The 22,901-nt window shown below is 40.8% G+C and overlaps 1 protein-coding gene across 9 annotated transcripts in view; it reads right to left on the bottom strand.

The window, feature by feature from the left end:
* Positions 1-22,901, bottom strand: part of LOC146649282 (discs large homolog 1-like protein) — a 111,623-nt gene that overhangs the window by 5,933 nt on the left and 82,789 nt on the right. For 7 of the 9 annotated variants that reach the window (XM_085386075.1, XM_085386077.1, XM_085386078.1 and 4 more), the window contains 3 exons: positions 11,313-11,427; positions 4,213-4,395; positions 1,619-1,682 (listed from right to left, as the gene is read on the bottom strand). In XM_085386075.1, coding sequence (XP_085242201.1) covers positions 1,619-1,682; positions 4,213-4,395; positions 11,313-11,427 — 362 coding nt within the window. Of the gene's footprint in view, positions 1-1,602; positions 1,683-4,212; positions 4,396-11,312; positions 11,428-22,901 lie in introns of all 9 variants that reach the window. The other 2 variants (XR_014908099.1, XM_085386076.1) reach the window with 1 other exon arrangement.

The raw sequence follows: 22,901 nt of genomic DNA, 5'->3' as shown, positions 1-22,901 counted from the left end.
CAATTCTTTATCTACTAACAGGTGGTGTGGCTGTCACTAACAGGGGCAATGCAGCCAACCCAGTCACTGACTGAACTACAAATCAAATGCGATTTAAAGGCTCCATAAAGAATAGATTTTTTAATTCTAGTGCCAATTAAGAACTTAAACTTTATTAAAGTAATGCCAGATGCCAGAAAAATTGTTCATTGTTCATAAACAGACAACCTATCAAATAACACAAGGTTAAACTAAATCGATATCAGCAACAGTAGCACTCATGATTGCCTGTAGCTCTCTCTGAAAAGCGACCTTTATTGTCTCTGTCATTTACTAATCAATCCAGCAATCAGTTTCAGCTGTTGTTGCACTTCCCCTTATTATCTGTTATAGCTACGATAGGTGTGTACTGTTGGAAATTTTAGATGTTTGCATTAATCATGAACAAAGGTTTAAATAGTGACACAGCTGACCTCAGCCTGAAGCAGCTTTAGTTACAGCCTTTTTTTTTTTTGCTTTGCATTCTGAAAATCTCCTTTAAGTCCTGGAATAAAATGAATCAGCTGGAAATGAGCAATAACAGTCCTTATTGAGTTTTGGTAAAGTTCAGGAATAGCAATCCCTCATGAAGTTTTGCGATAAAGTCATGGTTTTAGGTAAAAATGCCAAGTTTAACATTGCTGTGGTTTGAAGAAACCATAGATTGTTGTTCGAACACAGCAGGCAATCAGATGACTTTAATTTTGTTGTTTTAACACCCAGCCTCCTTTCTTTGTGGATTTTATCACATCAAAATAGCATCACGCTGCTTCTATCAACACTACCAACAGAAAATCATTGTGATTGTTATATCCACTAGATATAGGTGTTGTCTCGTGAGAGTAAAAGCAAATGTTTGATGCGACTGGAGGAAATAACAAGCTGTTGTGCCTCTCGATTGAGCCTGCCTGTAGTGGAGCACAAAATAGCTTTTAGATGTTTACTGACACTCTACACATCTGTACTATTTTAAGCTCACACATGTGACCTTATAACAGCATGATAAAGTTGCTCTTTGTGCTTCAAATGTTGCTGAAGCCTTTAGAGAGAAAACCATTCTCTGTCATATGGAGACTATCTCTCCACTCCGTTACATAAGTTCGGGGTATGACCCCCCACATATGGAATATGTGGAGAGAGTCTCTCACTCAGAGAACCAAGGTTACAGCGTAACCGTACTTTCTCTGCAATTACCCTGCGCACAAAATATTTAACACAAGTACAGCCTGACGTTGTGCCTTCTCTGTAATCAGATTCAATTAGTCATTTAAAAAACAAACAACAAAAAAACCCCATCATATTTTGGTGGTGTCTACCTTCAGCTGTCAATCTACCAACTGTCAGAAAACAACCAACCAACTGCTTTGTTTCATCTGACCTACAGTTCTTAAACCAACACAATATCCACCTTACTGCTCAAAGTAAGAAAAAAATTAAAATAAGACATTTAATGTCATGTTTTTTCAAAACAGTAAAGAGCTCAAGCTTTGCTTTTTACTTCTTTTGACATTTTACTGTTATGTTCAACACCTTGAATTAAAGTATACTGGTTTGAGAACTGGTTTGAGTTTTAAGATTTATGACAAACATTCATACTCACTGATCTGTCCTGAGACCTGCTCACTCTGACTGTCTTTAACCTCGACCTCTCCTTCTTTTCTGCCCTGTGAATAAAGCAAAAGACAGGTGCAAACGTTAGGAGGCATGCAGAGAGAGGATGAAAAAAATATGAACAGCGAATCAGCTCAATTAACACCCTGAAACTGTAAAACTAATTTAACGTCACAACGAGTGTCTCAGGTTGTTATGGATCTGAAAGAATGATTCGAACAAAGCCACAAAATATTGTTTCATCTGAAAAGTAATTTTGCAGCTTACTTTATTGGAATGTTGAAACTGTATATCTTTAAGCATCAGTATGAGATTACGGGGGTTTAAAATAGCACTGAGAGGAAGCAGAGGGAATTTTGTGCACTTATCCAGATGTTATGTAAGTTGACAGCGAAGAGCTGATTGCATGGTCGTGTCCATTAATCTAAATGGGCTGTGATCACCTTAAAACAGGTGCAAAGGAATAAAAGACCGAGACGGCATCGAAACACCCCAGCATACTCGGGTGTAGAAGGCATTTCCTCCCTGTGAAGGTTTCACTTGCTCCTGCTGTGGGGACATTTTTGTCTCCTGTGTTTAAATTTAGCTTTGTCACTTCCTGTGCAGGACCATTTCCTGCTGGCGATCACATCCAACTCTAGAACTTCAAATAAGCTGAATCTCTGGGACCTGTTTCTCTGCTGCTTAGCTTTCTTTTTTAATTTAAAAAAGCCAGATGTGTCTTTGTAAAAAGTCTTATGTAATACAGCTTTTAGCCCCCTGATGTCTGTAAACAGCTCGACAACTGTCATTGACAAACCAGCAATAACGTAGTGAATAAAAAAGAACATCGCAATGATAACTAAAGATATATTCTGGGTTATCCTGTTCTTTGAATGCTGACATCTTTATAAGAGCATGCTTACAATTAACTTTATCTCTAAAAAATGTCCTCGGAAAAAGGCATGAGGAAAAAAACAGAGCAGGTGAGCAGAAAGAGGAGAAGAAGCAAGATTAAAAAAAGAAGAAAAGCAGCAGACGAGAGGAAAAGGAGTCGAAGTTAAAGAGGAGTAGAATAAAGAGACCTCCATGGAAAAGAAGAGAGGAGAGCAGCAGGAGGGATGATTGAATACAGTTATATCAGAGGCTGAACACAGCTTACATTAAAAGACTGACTGAACTTTAATAATTACCTTTCATCATAACACTAATGCTAATAGCGCATAATCCAGCTTATCATTTTTAATATCCTGCAGACAGATAAATTGTAAAATCTAAATCTCTGGCAGACATATTCTAACATCTTTAACAATTTTCAAACTACAGCCTGTAATATATGAATTTCTATTACTTCTGTTTCTAGGCTGTTTTTTTAAACTATAACACAGTTATCTACGTAATGCTCAAGCCTCTGCTTTAACACCTCAGTCTATTAATACCTCTCTGTCAAACCCATATGTGACAATCTGCTCATTTCACTCACTCCTACTCTTCCTTGCCACCTTGAATCCCTTCTTTCCTCTCTAACACTCCTTCACTTTCCTTCCTTACACCCCATCACTTTCCACATCCCTCTGCCCCTGGTCATCGCCTCCCTCTGTGTCACGGATGGTAAAACGACTCGTCTTAAATTGTCTTCTCCTTGCACCTCAGAAATCTAACATCTGTCTGTCACCTCGTCCAGGGCGAAACAAGTGGAGAAGGTAGAAGGAAGGAAAGTTGGCATATATTTCCACCACAGGATTACATTCAGCAGATTCTTCGTAATGATGATGCTCGCAGTGATATGAGTCAACACAAAAACGACACTCTGGTGTAAAGACTGAAGCTAATTTGAAAATGAATCTCCGACCACGGATGCTGTCCCCAGGAAACAGCTGCCAAGCTGTCTGTATTTTAAACAGCACGGAGCTGAAATCCAGCGTCAAATTAAGTCAGAATGGGATGACACATTGAAACTAAGTAGATTTTTTTCTCTGTCTTTTTTATTTTGAGCCACAACAAACAAATAAAAGAAAAACCCATTTAGTAAATCATGAAAAGAAGATACACAGTCTTCCACCTTGATATTCCTCATGGAAAGGTGCCAATGTGAACAAACACTGTGGACGAACACATTTGTTTGTTTTCTTATTAGTCTTCTTAGTTTTCTAATTTAATTTTGTGAAGGTTTATGGTTGACTCCAGGGTCTGCTGTATAGTGGCCTATCACAATAAGCCTGGACAGACTTGTATTATAATAATCCTCATCCTAATGAAATGACTGAAGACCACACTGACGCTCATTCTGGTCTGGACTGTTTTCATTTGATTTAATCTGTATGTGTGAAAAACTTAATAATACTTCATTTTAAAGCCTTCTGAAAAGAGTCAGATTCAGATTTCTAACAGATGAACAGAAAGAAAATATAAGTGTAAAAGTTATCATTCAATATTTGTATTGAACAAAGATTCAAATGTGAACATTTTTAGGTGATAGCAACAACTCAAAACTAGATTTGAGGGAATGGGCGGACTTGACTTTAACGCTTCTACTTTAGTTAATAAAACAAAAATCAATAAAACCATCCACCCACTCCCATCTGAAACCCTTTGAACTCTGACCTCCGGCGGCTGGGGATGACCCCGACTTCCGGGCAGTTTGGGGGCGGGGGGCTGAGGTGACGGGCGGGCCACCACTCCTCTTCGCTGGCGCTGCTCACGTGGAGGATATCCCCAAAATGAAAGGGCAGGGCCTGATTGGGCGCGCTCAGATCCGAAGCACTTCCATCATAGTCAAACAAGGCCCTGCAGGGGGACAGAAAACAAATGACGCATGCAGTTACACGCTCAGCTTCAGCGCGACAAGCCATTCTGCTGGAGGACAGGTTAGTTGATGACATATACATTTCATTTTGAAGTTTGAAACTAGATTTCTTTTCTCTAAACAGATAGAAAGACGTGCTGGAATAAATACAAGATGAAAAACAGCTGAGAACTGTTTTTCTACACAACAAATTATTTTTTTAATTACTAATTTATGACCTTGTCTTGGAGCACATGGCACCGCGTATGTGTCTGAAGTTGTGCACATCTGTCTGTGTGAGTGTCACTGTGTATGTGTGTGCAGTAGTCCGTCTCTGTGACCACAGAGATGCAAACCCATCCAGAGGGAAAAGACCTGGGAAAGTAGGCCAGTGTGTGTGTGTGTGTGTGTGTGTGTGTGTGTGTGTGTGTGTGTGTGTGTGTGTGTGTGCAAAGGAAGTAGAGCTGAAACAACCAACATCCCCTAAAGTCCCTACTGCCTTCATCAATAAAACAGAACAGAGACAGAGAAGGAGAAACAGAAGAAAATTAGACAGAGAGGTAGACACAGACAGGCCAACAGAGAGCCTGACATTTGTACAAAAACACAGCACTTCGTGCTTTTTTAACGATACATCAAGATGATAAAAGAAAAGACTTGAGTGCTTTAATTTTAGGTGGAGGCTAAAAACTGACAGCCTGCATTAGTATTACTGTAATATAAGTTAACAGGCGCTGTCTACCAGGACTGTGAGCAGGGCAGAAGGATTGCAGGTGAATTCACTAAAGTGTTCAGGGTGACGCTGATTAGCTGCAACAGCACAAAAGCTTTAGTTAAGCTGCTCTGTTGGTGACAGCGATAATTAGATTAGATTAAACCTGAAGCCGGTTTAAACTGTGTACAGTAATCATCAAACACAATATGTTGCCTGTGACAATGATGGTAGCACGATGCTGTGATACTTGATATTTACTGCAAGACAACCACTTATTATAGACGTATAATTATATAAACCTCTGTATAAACATTTTTACAGGCAGTCATATTTTTTAATGCTAAGCTGTGGTCATGATAGGTTATGGAAGTATAGAAACTGACCACTCACTATTATATTTATGATAAGCATGAACTCATTTTGATCTTTGTAGGAAAAATCAGAAGAAACTCTACAAAAGTGTTTAAAAAATGATTTTAGTAGACCACATGCAGCCTATAGATCTGTTGTAATGGGAGCTACTGTACAGTGAGATATTTAGATATGTTCCCATAAAGTCAAAGGAAAGTCAGGTATTCTAAATGGCATGACAAGGTAGATGAACATCACAAGCTGTAAACATAAAGTACTTTTTTAAATTAGTGGATATTTGCTGCAACAAGAAGCAGAAAATATAACATACAATAAAAAACACATCCCGCCTAATTTTGCAGCCACCAAGTTACAATGATGGATGGTGTGCAGAGTTATTAAAGTCGCAGCTATGTAAATATAATTCTGTTAAATCAGTTACAGGTTATCAATTACACTCAGTTTATTTGTACATGAGAACCTTTGAAATCTAATTACTCGAGGGAAGGGACACACATTTAATTACTGCAGCGTGTAGCCACCTAACAGACTGCAATTATAGCACAGTGTGTGTGTTAACCTGTGGACATTTTCAACATTACATAACATGTAAATGCTATTTTTGTACAGCAATCCGATTATTGCCTAAATTGTGTGCCCGTGTGCCTAAAATCAATGACCTGTTCTCAGTATTACATTCATTTGAATTCCTCTGAGGAATTTGTCCAGTGGGGAAGCACACATGAATTACTGTAACCAGTCTGTAAAAGAAACGCACACCCATTGTGTTAGAGATTTTGCATAGCCAGCAGCCTTTTGTCCAAAGAGCACTGCAGTTTAACTTTCCAATGAATACTCATATAGAATTACTGCACATGTGCATATTATTTCCAGAGGTGAAAACGGCTGTGTGACACTGCTGTCATAGGCGAAACAGCCAAATTAAAGTAAACCCCCATTCACATGTAGATTAGCGGTACACAACATCACACAACATTAACTGCACGCTTGTGATAACAGACATTAACATTCTGCAGCACAAAGCTAAGAGAGAACAGCTTACCATCTAACTGACATTACAGCAGCACATGTAACAGCCTCAGTCATGTTCCCTAACAGGCATGCACTGTATGTTGATGCTGAGGAAGTAGAATGAGAGCACATTGTTGTTTGTTTTTTTAAATAATCCCCTTTTTTCAGAGTTTATCTGTTTATTTCTTCATTTCTATTTGTTTCATTTCAAGTTTTACATTATTTGTGGAATATAGTATGACAATGTCTAAGGCAGGAGAGTCAGGGGAGAAAAAAAAGGGGTGGGGGCGGGTGTGTAGTGGAAGGCGTAATACAAATAGAAATGCATAATGCATCGGCAACTGCCGCATCTGTAAGAAAAACAAACATACAACACCTGCAGCACAAACATTCGAAAATGCACAGGTACATAAATCAACAATCTTCTTGTGGGGTGTGTGTGTGTGTGTGTGTGTGTGTGTGTGTGTGTGTGTGTGTGTGTGTGTGTGTGTGTGTGTGTGTGTGTGTGTGTACGAGTGTGAGAGAGAAAGCGAGAGTGTCGATTGTGAGTGTGAGTGTGTCTTTGTCATGAAATGCACTTGAAAATGAGGGTGGAAAGCTGCAGCAACTCCCCCCAGGAGCCGGAGGCACACAGAGATGGATCTGGGAGAACAGAATCTTCCGCAGTCCCCCAAGACTACGGAAGACCTAAGGCCACAGATCTCAGTGATATCTGCGGGAGTCCCAGAAGCCCAGAGGCGATGGGCAGCTGACCCTGCCAGAGGCCAAACACCCCAGTACGAACTGAGATCAGGGCCCCAGGGCTCCAGGCGCCCAATACCCGTCTGGTACCCAGCAGAGCTCCCCACAGCTCCAAGCCGCCCCAGACCACTAAGGGAGTGGGTCAAAAAGAGTATATTTCTAACATATTAGATTCTCTTCATTGGTTCCCAGTTAAATCCTGAATCAAATCCTCCTCACATACAGGTCTTGAATAATCAGGCCCCATCTTAACTTAAAGACCTCTTAGTGCCATATCACTACAATAAAACACTTTTCTGTCAGGGTGCTGGCTTATTTGTAGTTCCTAAGATATTTTAAAGTCGACTAGGGGGCAGAGCCTTCAGCTTTCAGGCCCCTCTTCTTTAAAACATCAAAAGAAAAGGTACGTCATCTCTACTTTTAAGATTAGACTTTACTTTCTGATAAAGCATATAGGGCTAGATCAGGTGAGCCTGAACCCTCCCTGAGTGTTTCTTCTTCACTCACCTGTTTTCATTGTGCATGTGTTTATTCTCCGCATTTAATCACGAGTTATTATTAACCTCTGGTTCTCTTCCACAGTGTATTTGTCTTCCTCCCCTCTCCCCCAACGGCTCGTGGCAAACACCCGTCCCTCTCTGAGCCTGCTTATGATGGAGGTTTCCTCTGTTAAAAGGGAGTTTTACCTTCCCACTGTGGCCAAGTGTTTGCTCATAGATGATCCTCTGATTGTTCCTGTTTTTCTCTCATATTATTGTCTCCGCGTTACAATACAGAGCTCCTTGAGGCAACTCTCACTGTGATCTGGAGCTATTTAAATAAAACTGAATTGAATGTTTAAATGATACTCACAGATCTCTCAGATTATCAGAAATACTTTTGACTTTCTCCATTTTCACACAAAAAATCTGATCTTATGTTGAGATTCACTTTAAAATATATGAACGTCTGGTCACCGGAGTTACTGGGGTGGTAGTAAAAAACTATTTGCATAACTGGTCCTGAGCGTACATTATTCCAACATTTGTACAGCCTAAAACACAAAATTTGCCTTAGGGCTTTGTAACATATACAACCATACAACTCCCCTTCCCACAGCCTTCAGCAGAAAATGAATTCTAACATTAAATGTCACTATATTAGGTTGAAAAAAGCCATAAAATAAACTAAACTTTGAAACTATAACACTCGGTTTCAGGACGTGCTGCAGCATTTTAAAATGCTTGCAGCAGGACTCAGTTCAGCAGACACAGCTCTGATTTTTCAGTGCACACATTCAGACCAAAGCAAGAATAAAATGATCTTTATATAGTATATGGACACCGACAGGTGACAGCTGACTGAGAATCTTTCTAATATACAAAAATAAAACAATAAAAAAGCCAACGAAGGATTCAGACATTTAAAATAAACTCTATACCTTCAATGAAGACAGGACATCATCTTTTTACTGCAGCAACCCCTGAGCCTTTCCGCAGTGAGATATACAATTACAATGCTACTGAACCATAGGCTGTGTTTAAAATAGACCATAATGGTGTGAATGTAAAATGAGGCAGGAAAGAAGAAGAATGGAGGAGAGGACACATGCTCACCTTTTATGCAAGGCCCAGCTGCACATACAGTGTGTCACTTTGTTTCAGTGACATTTCCTCTGACGAAAGGTTAGCCTGTCTTTTACACACAACATTTATGCACACACAGATCCTGTATACACACACAAGTACACACGGCAGCAGCCCACACGCACACACAAAGCCATCTGTCATGCGCCGACATCCTCAGCTCGACCAATCAGCTGCCAGTCTCACAGTGCAATTTGATTGGTCACTTCTGGGCAGTGTCCAGATATAGGAAGTTCTTGCACGACATTGATTTATGCTTTACGTGGGCTGTTGGAGGGGTTATTACATTACTGTCTGCAACCGTGAAAGATCCTGATTTTGAAAAGAGTTGGGGGAAGATTGCCGTTAACACTGACGAGGTGGTGGCTTAAAATATGTATTATGATAATTCTTATGGAAACATGCATATAACGTCTGTAACTTTGGGGTTTTGTACAGTGAAAGTGTGATTTGTGTCATTCACATGTCACGGTGAACTGTGATGTCATTTCTTACGACACTATTATCAGGTTAAAACTAAACTCTTACAGACTCGTGATTAATGACATCAGCCTTATCTGTACTTTGGGTTCAAGGATAATTAGGAAATGTTAAGAAGCACTGCTTGGCCGATGCCTCGTTAAAGCAGCAACATGCAGCAGACTCTCAGTTTCATTCGTGTTAACTTTGTTGAGAAAGAGCCCCCTAAATGGATGGTGGCCAGTCCCCTCAGACATAGTTAAAAGTTTTTCTCCACAGCAGAATTTAATTTAGGTGCACTCTGGTAGAAGACATTCTAATGCAGGCTTCTAATCATTTAATCAAGTGAGCAGTGGACATTTCTCCTCACTTTTAGCCTGAGCCAAATGAAAACAGTGGATGGGGGCACGCTTAATTTATGCTAATGATAATCATGCCTGCGGCTAACTACTTAAAAATTTAACAAACATGATGTCAAACAGCTGCAATGCCATGTTTCCTGATAATGAGCCACTGGATATATAGTTCAGTATGAGGATTTGTTTTAATGAGGGGGGATTTGAGGCAGAAGCATCAAGAGTCCTCTAGCATCTTGCTGTAAGGAATCAATTTTTTATGAAATAAAAACCGAGAAAAGTAAACTTAAAGGGTTTTATAATTAAATAGAAAGGGGATCAATCAGCCTGTTTCTCAGTCAGATGAAGCAGACGATCAGTCAGTGGGATAAATCTTTTTGATTTATTGGTCTACAGCTCCCCGATAGCTGACTGCGACCTTTGGCCTGTAGCTCCAAGTTTAGACTCTGACGCAACGCTCTTTCTCTCCGTCTGATCAGAATGTGCGTGTTCGGCGGAGAGAGAGTGCGTTATTGAAGGTGACATTCATCCCAGCTGCACCCACTCTTTCCTTTCAGGTCACTTGCACACAGCTCAAGTCAGATATTCCTTTCGTCTAGAATGCACTCAATTTTGCGTTTCTTTTTTTTTTTCAACTGAGCTAAAAATTACATGAAAAATACAGAGGTGCAGGATATTTTACTGTTTGTATCAAAAAAAAATTGTAAAACTTGACAGACATGAGTTAGTAGATTAAGAAAGACATGGAAAAACATTTATAAACATGAAAACCATCCAACCTTTTTAACAGTTCTGCTTTTTTGTGCCAGTTAAAAGGTTCTTCTTCCTGATCCTGAGATCAAACTCTTTAATATTGAAAGCTTGAATTGTTCTAAGTGACAAATATGATATGACATGATAAATATACAGGAGAGAGCAACATTCAATGACATTTCAGCTGGAAGATGTTCATTATAATGTTACGCTTGGTCTTTAATCAGCCAGTGGCACAGCCTACTGAAATGCACAAAGATTGATTGTGCCTTCTCTTTCTTTGACATCTCTTGCCATGATTAGAGAAAGCATCGCTTTTTTAATCCAAAAGTCAAATAGATACCCACAGATTTGTTCTTTGACCACCTTCTCTGGTGCTTTTTCTGCTTAACTGAAGTAACCTAAAAGAAAATGCTTGTCTTCCTAAAGCCTCATTTAGTGTTGCCATTAGAGCTGCTTTTCCTGTCTTTGCTTTCCATGTGATTGATCTTCCAAGAGCTCCAATGTGACTTATGTGGACCCAGCGACCCAGCGTTTTAATCAATATTTCAAAGACTGTGATTCTTGTGAAGAAAGGACATCAAAAAGTGGAGCTGGTTTCCGGCTGAAACCGCTTCTGGGCTCTAAAGACGGAACCCAGGAATCGGGCGGGCAAGGACAAGAATGACACGAGGACAGAAGGACGCTCACAGAGGTGGCAGGCTGGTGGATGTGTGAGTGTGACCCTGTGCCACACACACGTCTAATTGTGATTTCAGATGTGATAACCTCACACAGTAGACAGCTGAGATAAGGTCCTCGAATGATTGTGCCACATTGATGAACACTGGATAATCAGTCACCTCTGTCTGCCCTGTGTGTGTGTGCGCGCGTGTGTTGTGTTGTACCTGACGTAAAGTGTGCGCTTCTGTGTGGAGCGGAGAGACGTGGAGCTGGAGCTGACACTGCTGGTCATCATCTGTTCCCTCAGGTCATGGATCTTTGCCTCGAAACGACTGTACTCTACACACAAAGAGACACACAGTAACGTTGTTAGACCTATTGGGCTTGAGATAACAAACCTTACCTTTTTATTTAAACAAAATATGGTTTATGTTTTTCATCAAAGAAAAGAACAGAGCGAGAACAAACTGGAAAAACACATTTTTACAAATGGCGGCAGCAAGTAGTTGAGTTGTGACGACAACTACAGAAAGTAGGGTTTGTTTTTTTTCCCCTGCATTCAAGATCAGAAAGGATTCCCTCTGTGCTGAGTTACTCCACTCAGCTGCAAACACACTGCTCTCCCAGACAAGCACACGCACAGTCTGAGTTATCAACGGATTCTCTACAGCCATAATCTAACAGTCTGTTTGATGTGAATGTTAACTCCTGTTACATCAGACCCGATCCATGTTAATATCGTCATCAACACATACATTTACAGTCGTGCGTGCACAGTGTGCTTTAAACTCCACGTAGATGCAAAATAACTCAGACCTAAATAGATAAACGTGCCATACAGTGCAACTGAAAACAACTGAATCCTTTTAAAGGGCCACATATACAAAGAAATAAGTGCACTTGCAAACTTACAGTTGGATTCATGACACATGCGCAATACTGTTCTTACCACTTAGTGGATGTTAAGGAAGCAAAATAATTGAAATCAAATCGTGGAAAATGCATTTTTCACGCTTCTTTTTTAATCCAGACAACGCCACAGCCCCTGATTTTTCCACGTAAGGAAATATGCTTGCCTAGAGATGTTTTACAAGAGAGACTGAAGAAAGCGAAGCAACAGCATCTGAGGTGGAAGCCAGACCTTTCTGAAAAGATGCTGGGATGAAAAACTAAGATGCATGTTATATTCCATAAGAGAGACAGAGACTGAACTGGTAAAAAAGACTTCTAATAAACTTAATGTTAAAGAAGAAAGAAAGAAAAGAGTCTCTTGTCCAGGTAAAGGACAAAGACCACCGGATCTGTCAGGCCAAGATTAATAACTTGCCACGATTATATTCAGAATTGAGATAGGATGCTGCTATCTGAGTGTGAAAGTGATGACATACATCACTATCACACATTACACATACATAGCAGCGAGCGATCGAACGACCATCCGACTATTAGATCACCTGCTCTACCGCCTAAGCTTAGAGTACCAACGGAAACATTAAAAGAGAGAGAGATACGGCTCTCAATTTGGAGCAAAGTCAGCAAACTTTTTATGCAGTTTTTATCATTTTGTGACAGGCAAGCTCATGTGCCCCCAGTGACCACTGAAATTAAAGATAACACTCTGAAATAACTGTTAAAAGATGTGTCGGGAGAACTTCAGATGGCTGGCAAGTGGCGAGACATTGTTTTTAATTTACCATATCATACTCAGCCTTTCCAAATGTTTCTAGGTAGCAGACTAACTAAATTGAAATTCTCAATCTTAATAATGCACACTAAACCCAGACTGGTTAATTGTTTCTCAAACTGGGAAAATAGCCCTAGGCCCGCATGAACCACTCTGGGATGTGGGCAGCACTTCACACTCATTCTGTCCTTTTTTTTCCTCGCATAAAAAGATCTAAACACATTCTTCAGCTTATCATTCATGTAAAGTTTGACCACAAAAAATGTTTAAAGTGAGTTTCTTTGGGAGATGAACTGGAATGATACCATAAGCTCATGTGACTCAGACCAGTGCTGACACAGAGAGCAGTGGGACATATTAGGGCTAGACGTAGGTGGAAAATGGGTGAGTCTGCACTGAGGAGCTCCATTATACATGCACAACGATTTCACATAGTGACGTGAAGAGGCACACAATACTGGAGCCCAAAGTAAAATGACATTGACGTATTGGATGGGAAAACGGCTGAGTTGTTTGCACTCACATCCTCGCCATTCAGCACCACAGTTGCAAATGCAATTACACAGCATGCAGTTTTTCTTAGTAAACCTGTGCGGACCCGTAAATACATTGCTGAATTTCCAAACAGCATTTTTAGTTTAATTGCTGGGAACAATTGTATACTCATCTCCCTTGAATGGCATGAAGTAAATTGCGCGAGGCCGACCGATCGGCCAATCAATGCAAAGTGCACTGATTTGCTCAAACACTCAGCACAGCTGCCTCGTGCTTTAGTGTCCTTCTGCTAGATGCAGCAAAAACACTTTACCGTCTCACCCGATATTTCAGTGGCCATTAAAATGTCATTCAGCCTCTTTATTTATAAGCTAAAGTATTTTGCGGTATACACAAAGTGGAAACACAAGTATTTCAGCTGATGTGCAATGATGGCTTCGACAATATCTGGACACACTTCCTCTAGCAATAAAGTACATAGTTTTAACCTTTAGCAAGCTGCCGCAAACGGCAGTATTTTGATCCGGAGTGGCTGAACAAGCAGCAGAAATGTGTAATAAATCCTTCCTGACTGTCTTCTACTCTGCTTAGCACCACACAGCTTCCCAGAAAATATCTCAACTAATACACGGATGACAACGCCGCAGGCAATAAGCCTGAAAAAGCCCCTCTGAAGGATGTCCCTGTGAGTGAGTGTGCGTATGTGTGTATCTGAACCATTGCTGTGGACTACAGAATCTAATTAACCCTGAGTAATTCAATCATTCTCTAGGTACACACGGTCATGAACACACACACACACACACACACACACACACACACACACACACACACACACACACACACACACACACACGCTGATCCGAAACCTGCAGTGTCTCCTGCTTCTTCTTTCCCAGATATGAGCTGATATCCCCACAAAGCTCTCATTAGACTGACACACTGACACGAACAACTAAACAGCGCTGAAAGAGCTGGAAGCCACGTGAAACGAGCAACATGATCTGCAATTAGCTTTTGATTTTTCCACAGATAAAAAAGCAAGAAAAAAGAAAATAGAGCCGTAATATATTGTTTCTGATTAGGATATTTCCCTCCGAGGATGACTGAATTGCAGCATTTGATGTCTCCATTAAATGACAGGTTTGAATAATCTAAAAAAGAAAATAGCAATCTGCCTCCATCTTTCCATAAAAAGATGAAACTCAAGAGCCTTTTGCTGAAATACATGTGTTAATTTATTCCTTTAATCTTACATATTTTTCATTGGCAACCCCAGTCTGGCTTTTTCAGATTTAGACCGAAATCAGCAGTAATCCCTCACGAATTGGTGGATTAACATATGTATTTTTCTCAGTTTCAGCTTGACGGACCAGACGAAAAACTTTCACATCCTCGGCAACTGACTGTAAACACAAAGTGAATCTATACAACACAGGATCAAGAGCAAGAGAGAGAGAAAAGTCAGGGAAGGAGGCAGGAAAAGAAGAACAGAAAGGAGAGAAAAGGCAAAGGGGGAGAAGAAGCAGAAAAGATGTAATGCAGCAGAATAAAAATCTGTTCGTAAAACAAAGAATGAAAGCAGTTTATGAATCAATATAAACAAACACAGAGCTACTGTAAAGCTACAGAGATACGCTTTTCCTCTTCTTTCTGATCTATGCAACAAAGACTGTGCTGCAGCTAAGATATCGGTTCTATTAACTCCTGATCTTGAATGCAAAGACAAAGCCTGTGCTGCCAAGGATGCAGCTCTGATCTTCTTTTGTTTTCAGACCCAAGCTAATGCTGATGCAGTTAAAGTGGGAGCTGAAATCCTGATCATTCTTTAAAGTCCAGTTTAGTGAAAGAGCAAAAGCAGCACAGCACAGAAAAAAAACAGAAGTGCTGAAAGTGGGAGAAGTTATCGGCATCAAAACTTGCTAGCCATCTACACAGAAGCTAACATGTCACTGCTGTATCAGTGGCCACAAGATGGATAACACAGTGTTAGAGTCTCAGACATTTATCCATTAACGCCTCCCAACAATGTTACCCAGAAACAGCTGTTAGGTTGTTACCAGAGGCGAGATGTAAAGAAGTAAATCGCTTCTCCCACTCTTGCTGTACTCACAGGCTGCTGGCAGACACCGTCCGCGATGTGATACCGTCACAGGGGCTCTCAGATCAGTGTCTAAGCCAGGGAGAGCGAGGTTTGAAGCTTAGAGTCCTGAGACGTGAATGAGAGGAAAAGGATAGAGAGAAAGAGAGGGAGCCCGTTCCACGTCGGATGCAGCACAGGAGAGAGCAGGAGAGGAAAGATGCGAATGTGTGTCTACGTAGGTATGTAGCAACGTGTGGTGGAGTGGGGAAAAAATATGTGTGCGTAAAATCGGTCCAGTGCGGCTCAGCTGCCAGAGAAACAACAGATGCTAACTCTTTCTCTCTCTCTCTGTCTCTACTACACTCCACTCTTGCTCCATCTCCCGTTCGCTGGTGCGTTCATTTTGCTCCTCCCCCTCTTTGACAGCAGCTAGCACACCCACCCACACACACACACACTGTTTCCTCAGGTCACTCATGCAGAAAGCTGAGTCAATGCCAGGCTCTCCTGCCCTACTTTGGCCCAGGGAATCAGTCTACAAGCCACACACACACACATGGTAAAGCTTGACCAAGCATTCTGAATATTGATTTTTGGGAAGCTTAACTAAGAGGTCAATTCATAGCTCTTAAATGTATTTTCTTTTCATTTTGTATAGCAGTCACATAAAAAATGAGACACTAGCATTTGTCTTAATAAGTATACGCAATTAAACTCTTTCTGCGCTGCATGATTTGTCTGCGCCTCCATCTGTCTCACTTTCCCCACTTCCACAGTTGGGACGGTTCTTTCTTGCATGTGTTTGGCTTCTAAGAAATCTTAAAGATTATAACAATATTCCCATGTAAAAGTGAACAGGTTGTGCTACAATTTTCTGTAGACAAACAGAAATCATGTGGGTTTCATATCATCGGCATTTAACTGCCAACACAGATCACCGCAGTGTAGCATTAACAGATTAAGAACAAGACAGACACAGGTATATAATATACAGGGATAATGTGGAGCTGGATAAAAGGTAAGTAGAAGGTGAGGAAACTAGGAGGCAGAGGCAGTGGGGGGAAAGATGATGATGGCAGAGACTAATGGCTTGTGTTCCCTCCTCTCCTCTCCTCTCCTCTGCTCTCTCTAGAGGAGCATTGTTACTCCATTGAGCAGCTGGCAGAGGCCTTTCCCTGCATTGTGCAGCTTCAGTGCTATCCAACACAAAACCGCTAGAGATAGGCATTTCACATCATTAGGATTGTGTGCATTGCACCAATACATTCTCCTTTCAGATCACCCTTTCCTTTAACAGAGGAAAGAGACCGCCCTAATTGTGAATAACTGCCACGAGTGAACCCCTAAGAAAAAGGACAATATCTCTCAAAGGGTTGATCTTCATTCATTAAATGAATATACATACTTTTCCCTTCAGTTTTTATGTCCCACGGGAAGAAGCATGGATCATATATGCAGTTTTTTTCCACTGTTTATGTCATCATTGCTGTAGCGTTTGGATTTTTCTTGTACATTTAAATGTTTCCCGAGGGTTTCTTGTTTCCACTTGCAGCACTATGGAGAAATAATTTAATCAGCAGACCATTGCATACTTGCATCATGCAGACAATACACCTCCTTGTTGCCAGTTCAGCACTGCTCCACATACTGAAAGAAGAGAAGCTTATAGTAACAAAAACAATGAAGAGGACTGCTAGCTCGCAAACATTTATTTAAATAATGTACCATTAAATTATGCCCCCAAAAAAGAAGGAAACACATACTAAACACATAACGAGAAAACTGCACTGAACTGCTTCAATTTGACTCTTTTTCACTCATTTTTAAAATTCTTCAGAAACTGAATTTGTCCAAGGACGTAAATAATTTGCAGGTTCTTGCTGTGCTTGCATGGGTTTCTTCGGGTGCCCACAGTAACTTGGTGAGTCTAAATTGGCTGTGGGTTTGGATGTGAACGTTAGTAGTTGTCTGCCTCTCTTCGTTACCCTGTTATGCACCAACAACCTGCCCAGGATCTACTCCTCCGATAACCCCAGTGTCAGCTGGGAAAGGCTGCAACCTCCCACAACTCCAGTAGTGGACACAGACCTCTTCTTGGTTCATTAGCTGAATTAAAAAAAAAAAACCCCACACACATACAAAATAAAACCCCAATCCAAATTCTTCACGTTATAAGCCTGCTTTATACGTCTACAATAAGCCCTGGCTCCAAAAATAGCAGTGCTGCAAGAGGCTCATCTATAATTAAAACAATAGCTCAGCAATCTACATTGGTATTGATTAAGTGATCAGATTGCAGGAGAGGCATAGAAGAATAACGTAACTAAAGCAATTTAAGACAAAAATGTCTTGATGTACTGATTTAAGTTTAAATGTCAAAAGCTGGAAGTGAAAAAATGTGTCTCAAAGTGACGAAGAGACACACTCCAAATCCTAAATCAGTCGCCTTCCTGTTACAAGTGACAACTCAAATCCCCCAAATCACACATCGTGGGTTGAGAGTCAGACCATTACCACAGACTTCAGTAACACTGGGGAAGACAGGAGGAGGTGACAGGTGGAGAGGAAGGAAAGCGAAAAAAGGAAGAGGAAAGAAAGGAAGCAAAAGAGGAAAGAGGGGGCTAATATACAGAGTTAGAAAAAAAAAAGTAACGTCCTTTACTTTGGGTGTTCAGCAGAAGAAAATCCAGCAGCACTGTATTTGAAAGCCCCCGTGATGGAGCTACTGTTAATCTTCTATGTAACAAGTTGTGCACGACACACACAAACGCACGCAAAGTGCAATAAGCACACTAACAGAAGTGAGGATAATCCTCTGTACATCACCTCAGTATTACTGCTGACAGACACTAGCTGTGTGGGTCACGTGTGAGTGTTTATGTGTGTGACTGTGTGTCTCTGACAGTCGTGTGTAATCCCAGTGACTAACACTGCTGTCAACCTGCAGGCATTTGTATTCCCACATCAGGAAACTTAATGGCACAGAGAAGATCGAGCTTGAAGGTCAGCACAGCGACTCAACATTGTTTTAACCAAACATCGTGTTTTTTTCCAATCAACAGTTGTACTGGATACTTAAAAACAGAAATGAAGCCGTGAAACTTCAGCTCAAATTCCCAGTTTATTGTTTCGCTATGTATTAAAGCTTTGTTGTTTTGAGCATGAGCCAATGGTCTTTTCAGCTTATTACATATTACTGTTCGCTAATAACAGCCAACTTTGGAAAAGAAATGGTATGTAACTGAAAATTCATTGTGAAACCTTTGCACATTTTAATGCCTCGGTAATGGTTAATGATCAGTTGTTTCCAAGTGATTACACCTCATCTTTTCACATTTGGCGACTGATTGCAACTAGTTGTTGCTCAGAAGTTGAATGTGCCACAAGTTTGGATCTCAAAGTGGCTGCACAAGGTGCTTGGTGACAGGCAATCTGACTCCAAACAATCATGGTTCGAATCTTTTAGCACTAAGCAACTGACTCAAAAATGTTGTTGAGTTTAAAGATTACATTCAAGGAGTCACAGTGGAATTAGGTCTTGAAAAAACAAAGGAAAATGTCTAACAGTGGTTACACTGTGTTTTCTATACACCGAGAGCTGAATATAGGTAACAGAAAGCCTTTTGTGGCTGGAGAGGAACATGAAAAAACAATACTGAACTTCAGGACAACTACAAATGACCATTATGTGAATGCAGTCCCGATCAAAAGTTTAAGACCACTTGAAAATGGCAAAAAGTTATATTTTGCACGGTTGGATCTTAATAAGGTTCCATGTCAAGCTTCAACATGCAGCAAGAAGAAACGGGAGTGAGAAAAAAACCTTATTTTGAGCATGCAATTTATTGAAAACAACGCTTGAACTGAAATAGGCTCTTTTACAGCTGATCGAAAGTTTAAGACCACACCTCCAAAAAAACAGTTAACCCCTAAAAAACGGAAATCAAAGTTCCAAACAGGAACTCAGTAATGATTAGCTCCACCGTTACTGTTCATCACTTCAAAAACTCGTTGCAGCATGCTTGATGCAAGTGTTTCCATGAGGTGAGTGGGAACATCTCTCTAAAAGCTTAAGACGGCCACATGAAGGACATCTACTGCCTGGAACTGTTGTCCATTTTTGTAAACTTCTCTTGCCATCCATTCGCAAAGGTTCTCAGTTGGATTTAGATCAGGGGAACACGCACAATGGTCCAAAAGAGTGATGTTATTTTCCTGGAAGAAGTCCCCTGTCCTGCAGGCATTGCATACATTAGCATTGTCCTGTTGAAAAACCCAGCTGTTACCACACAGACCAGGGCCCTCAGTCATGAGGGATGCTCTCTGCAACATCTGGACATAGCCAGCAGCCATTTGATGCCCCTGCACCTCCTGAAGCTCCATTGTTCCACTGAAGGAAAAAGTACCCCTGACCATTATGGCGCACCCTCCACTGTGGCATGTAGAAAACATCTCCAGCGGGATCTTCGTGTCATGCCAGTAAACATCAGGACCATCAAGGCTACATTTTCTCTCATCAGAGAATAAAACTTTCTTCCACCATTTAATGCCCCATGTTTGGTGCTCTCTTGCAAAGTCCAAACGGTCGGTTCTGTGGTGTTCAAGTAGACGAGGCCTTTGAAGACATTTTTGGTTTTTGAAGCCCTTCAGTCTCAGATGCCGTCTGATGGTTATGGGGCTGCAGTCAGGACCAGTAACGCCTTAATTTGGGTCGAGGATCGTCCAGTGTCTTAACAGACACCCAATTGGATCCTCTGGCTCAGTGTTGGTGAAGTTTTTTGTCTCTTACACTTGACGTTTTTCTTCCATAACCCTCAGGATCACTTAAGAAATTCCAAATGACTGTCTTACTGCGTCCCACCTCAGCAGCGATGGCGAGAACATCATAACAGTGTGACTACCTGACAGAAAATGACAATGAATCTACATTTTTGCACACATTTGGCCTTTTAAAGGCACGTGGTCTTAAATTCCGATCAGCTGTAAAACAGCCTGTTTCAGTTTAAGTATTGTTTTAAATAAATTACATGCTCAAAAAGTGTTTTGTCCTACTCCCATTTATTCTTGTTGCATGTTGAAGCTCTACTTGGAACCTTGTTAAGATCCAATCATTCAAAATACGATTTTTTGCCATTTTTGATTGGGACTGTCCTACAAATGTCATGGTCCCGGGCCATGTGGGCCCGGTATTCTCAGTTTTTGTATGTTTTGTATTTCATCCCCTAGTCATGCCTTGGTTCCTAGGTTCTTCTGTTAAGATGTTCCTTATTTGGTTACCTCCTGTGTGCCCCTGTGTAACTGTGAGCCCTCGTGTTTTATTCCATGTCTTCCTCAGCCCGTTATGTCTGTGTTTTCCCCGTGCTCTCTCTCCTCCTGTTTGAACCTCTGTACTTCCTGTTTGACTCTGCCTGTCTCCCGTCAGTGTTATGTTCACCCCGCCCTGTCTCGTTATGGTTATCTGTGTCAGCTGTGTTCCCCGTGTGTTCCCACTTTCCTCGTTAACCCTCTGTGTATTTCTGTCTGCGTCTCCCTCTGTTCGGCGTCGCGTTCTCCCTCATGCTGTGTGTGATTCCCCCTGTGTTTCCTGGTGAACTTTATGTTAGTTTTTCCCAGTTTAGTTTTCCTATTATCTTTTGTCAGCAATAAAGCTGCATTTTGAGTTTATCCCTTGAGTCCGTGAGTTTTTGCGATTGGGTCCTCATCCTGCCTGCCACACAGCGATCCATGACAACAAATGCAAAATTGTAAAGGAAATAATAGATTTATACATAGTTGTTAAACATTGTTGTTAAACTTTGTTGTAAAACATTGTTAAGTTTGATGAAATTTCTATATTCAAAAATATAAAACAAATGTAAAAATGTTTACAACTGATAAATTATAGGCTTTGTGTACTCATCGACAGGAACATTGGATACAAAGTCATTAGGATGACTTCACTTTAGTAAAGGGGTGATAAATGGTTGCATGGAGATTGCAGAAGTGAAAATAATTCCTCTGTAGCCTGATAGCTGCTACTTATATCACCTGTCCACAGTCAAGTTGCCATATGGGTAATGTAGGCTTTCAGATCATTACAAAGTGATCTTATATATAAATTAAAAATAATAGGAACAAACAATCTCATAGATAGGAGAGTGTACAATTCATCCCACTGTGTAACTGTGAGTACGCAGTGAGTGTGTGCAACATAATCTTGTTTCTCTTTTTCTCAAAAGATGATAGAAGATTTTTACAATGACTTACAACATTTTGAGAACAGAATCAATTTTCTCCACTCATACCTTGTTACCGGTGCCATTAATTACAAACACTGAGTGCATAATAACACACACAACTGTAAATCTTATGCTCCTATTATCTCCTGCAAATGCCACACAAAGCACGTCAAGTTTACTCTGAAATGAGATCTTACAAAATCATTATTGCAGTCATCATCGTTATGAAGTTACTGCAGACATCGGCTGGTTCTACAGTCTCACCTGGCAGTGAGTGTACATATGAAATGACTTCAAACACCCTAAAACAACATGACAGATGCCAACAATATTAATGCAGCAGGAAGACTTCAGACAAACACGCTCCATCTGCTGTACTTCAAATAAACACAGATCCATATCTGGTGCATCAGCTTGAACCAAATCTCTCTCTCTCTCTCTCACACACACACACACGCACACACACACACACACACACACACACACACACACACACACACACACACACAGACACACACACACACACACACACACACACACACAGAACAGTTCAGTTTGGGGTATCGCTGTGCTGCGTTTGGCTACAGTGCCCAACATATTTAATATAAATAACAGAAGGAGACCTGCACACAGACACTCTCTTCCTCTCCTGGTGGAGGTCGTTATGAGTTCTTCTCCCATTGGCAGGAAGAGTGTTTGTGAAACAGACGAAGCACTGCTGGCCATCGCCACAGGAATGGGACTAACACGGACCTCAGATGGACACACACACACACACTGCTGACCAAAGCCCAGCATGGACAGAAGGTTTGATATAAAATTTCAGTCGAGAGTCACTAATGAGGTGTATAGGAGAGTCACGACACAGAGACACAATGGTGTTCTTCTACTGATTGTTTTAGATTAAGATACAGAGCAGCATGTAAGCCTGGTTAACTGATGATAATGTTATCTAATGAGAGACCAAATGCCAAGGCAGAGCTGGTCGAATATAAGCCAACATACTTTTGAACCATACTGATCACTGGTTAGTTGTGTATCAGCAGGGTATTAGCAAACATGTCAAAGATGACTGGAAATTAGCCTGATCGGTTTATAGTTACAGTTGCTCCAGTTTTCTCACCGTTATTTTAGCCTCTTCCTCTCTTAGATTTAGATCCCTCAGTACCTTCAGTACCTTCAGTACCTTCGTGTTCTGGCTACCTCCTTTTTATGGATCTTAGTTACTCTTTTAATCACAATTTACAGTTAGTTAAAGTAAAATGAAATGTCCTTCTAGGAAATCAAAGAAAGACTCACTGCAATGTTTGTAGATTTTTAAACCACAAAACCA

The sequence above is a fragment of the Rhamphochromis longiceps genome, linkage group LG17 (assembly GCF_057381845.1).
Source record: "Rhamphochromis longiceps isolate RC_006_pf linkage group LG17, R_longiceps_female_GT1.1, whole genome shotgun sequence".
NCBI lineage: Eukaryota > Metazoa > Chordata > Actinopteri > Cichliformes > Cichlidae > Rhamphochromis > Rhamphochromis longiceps.
The sequence above is the reverse complement of the archived record's forward strand: the minus strand, read 5'-3'. Positions and strand labels throughout refer to the sequence as shown.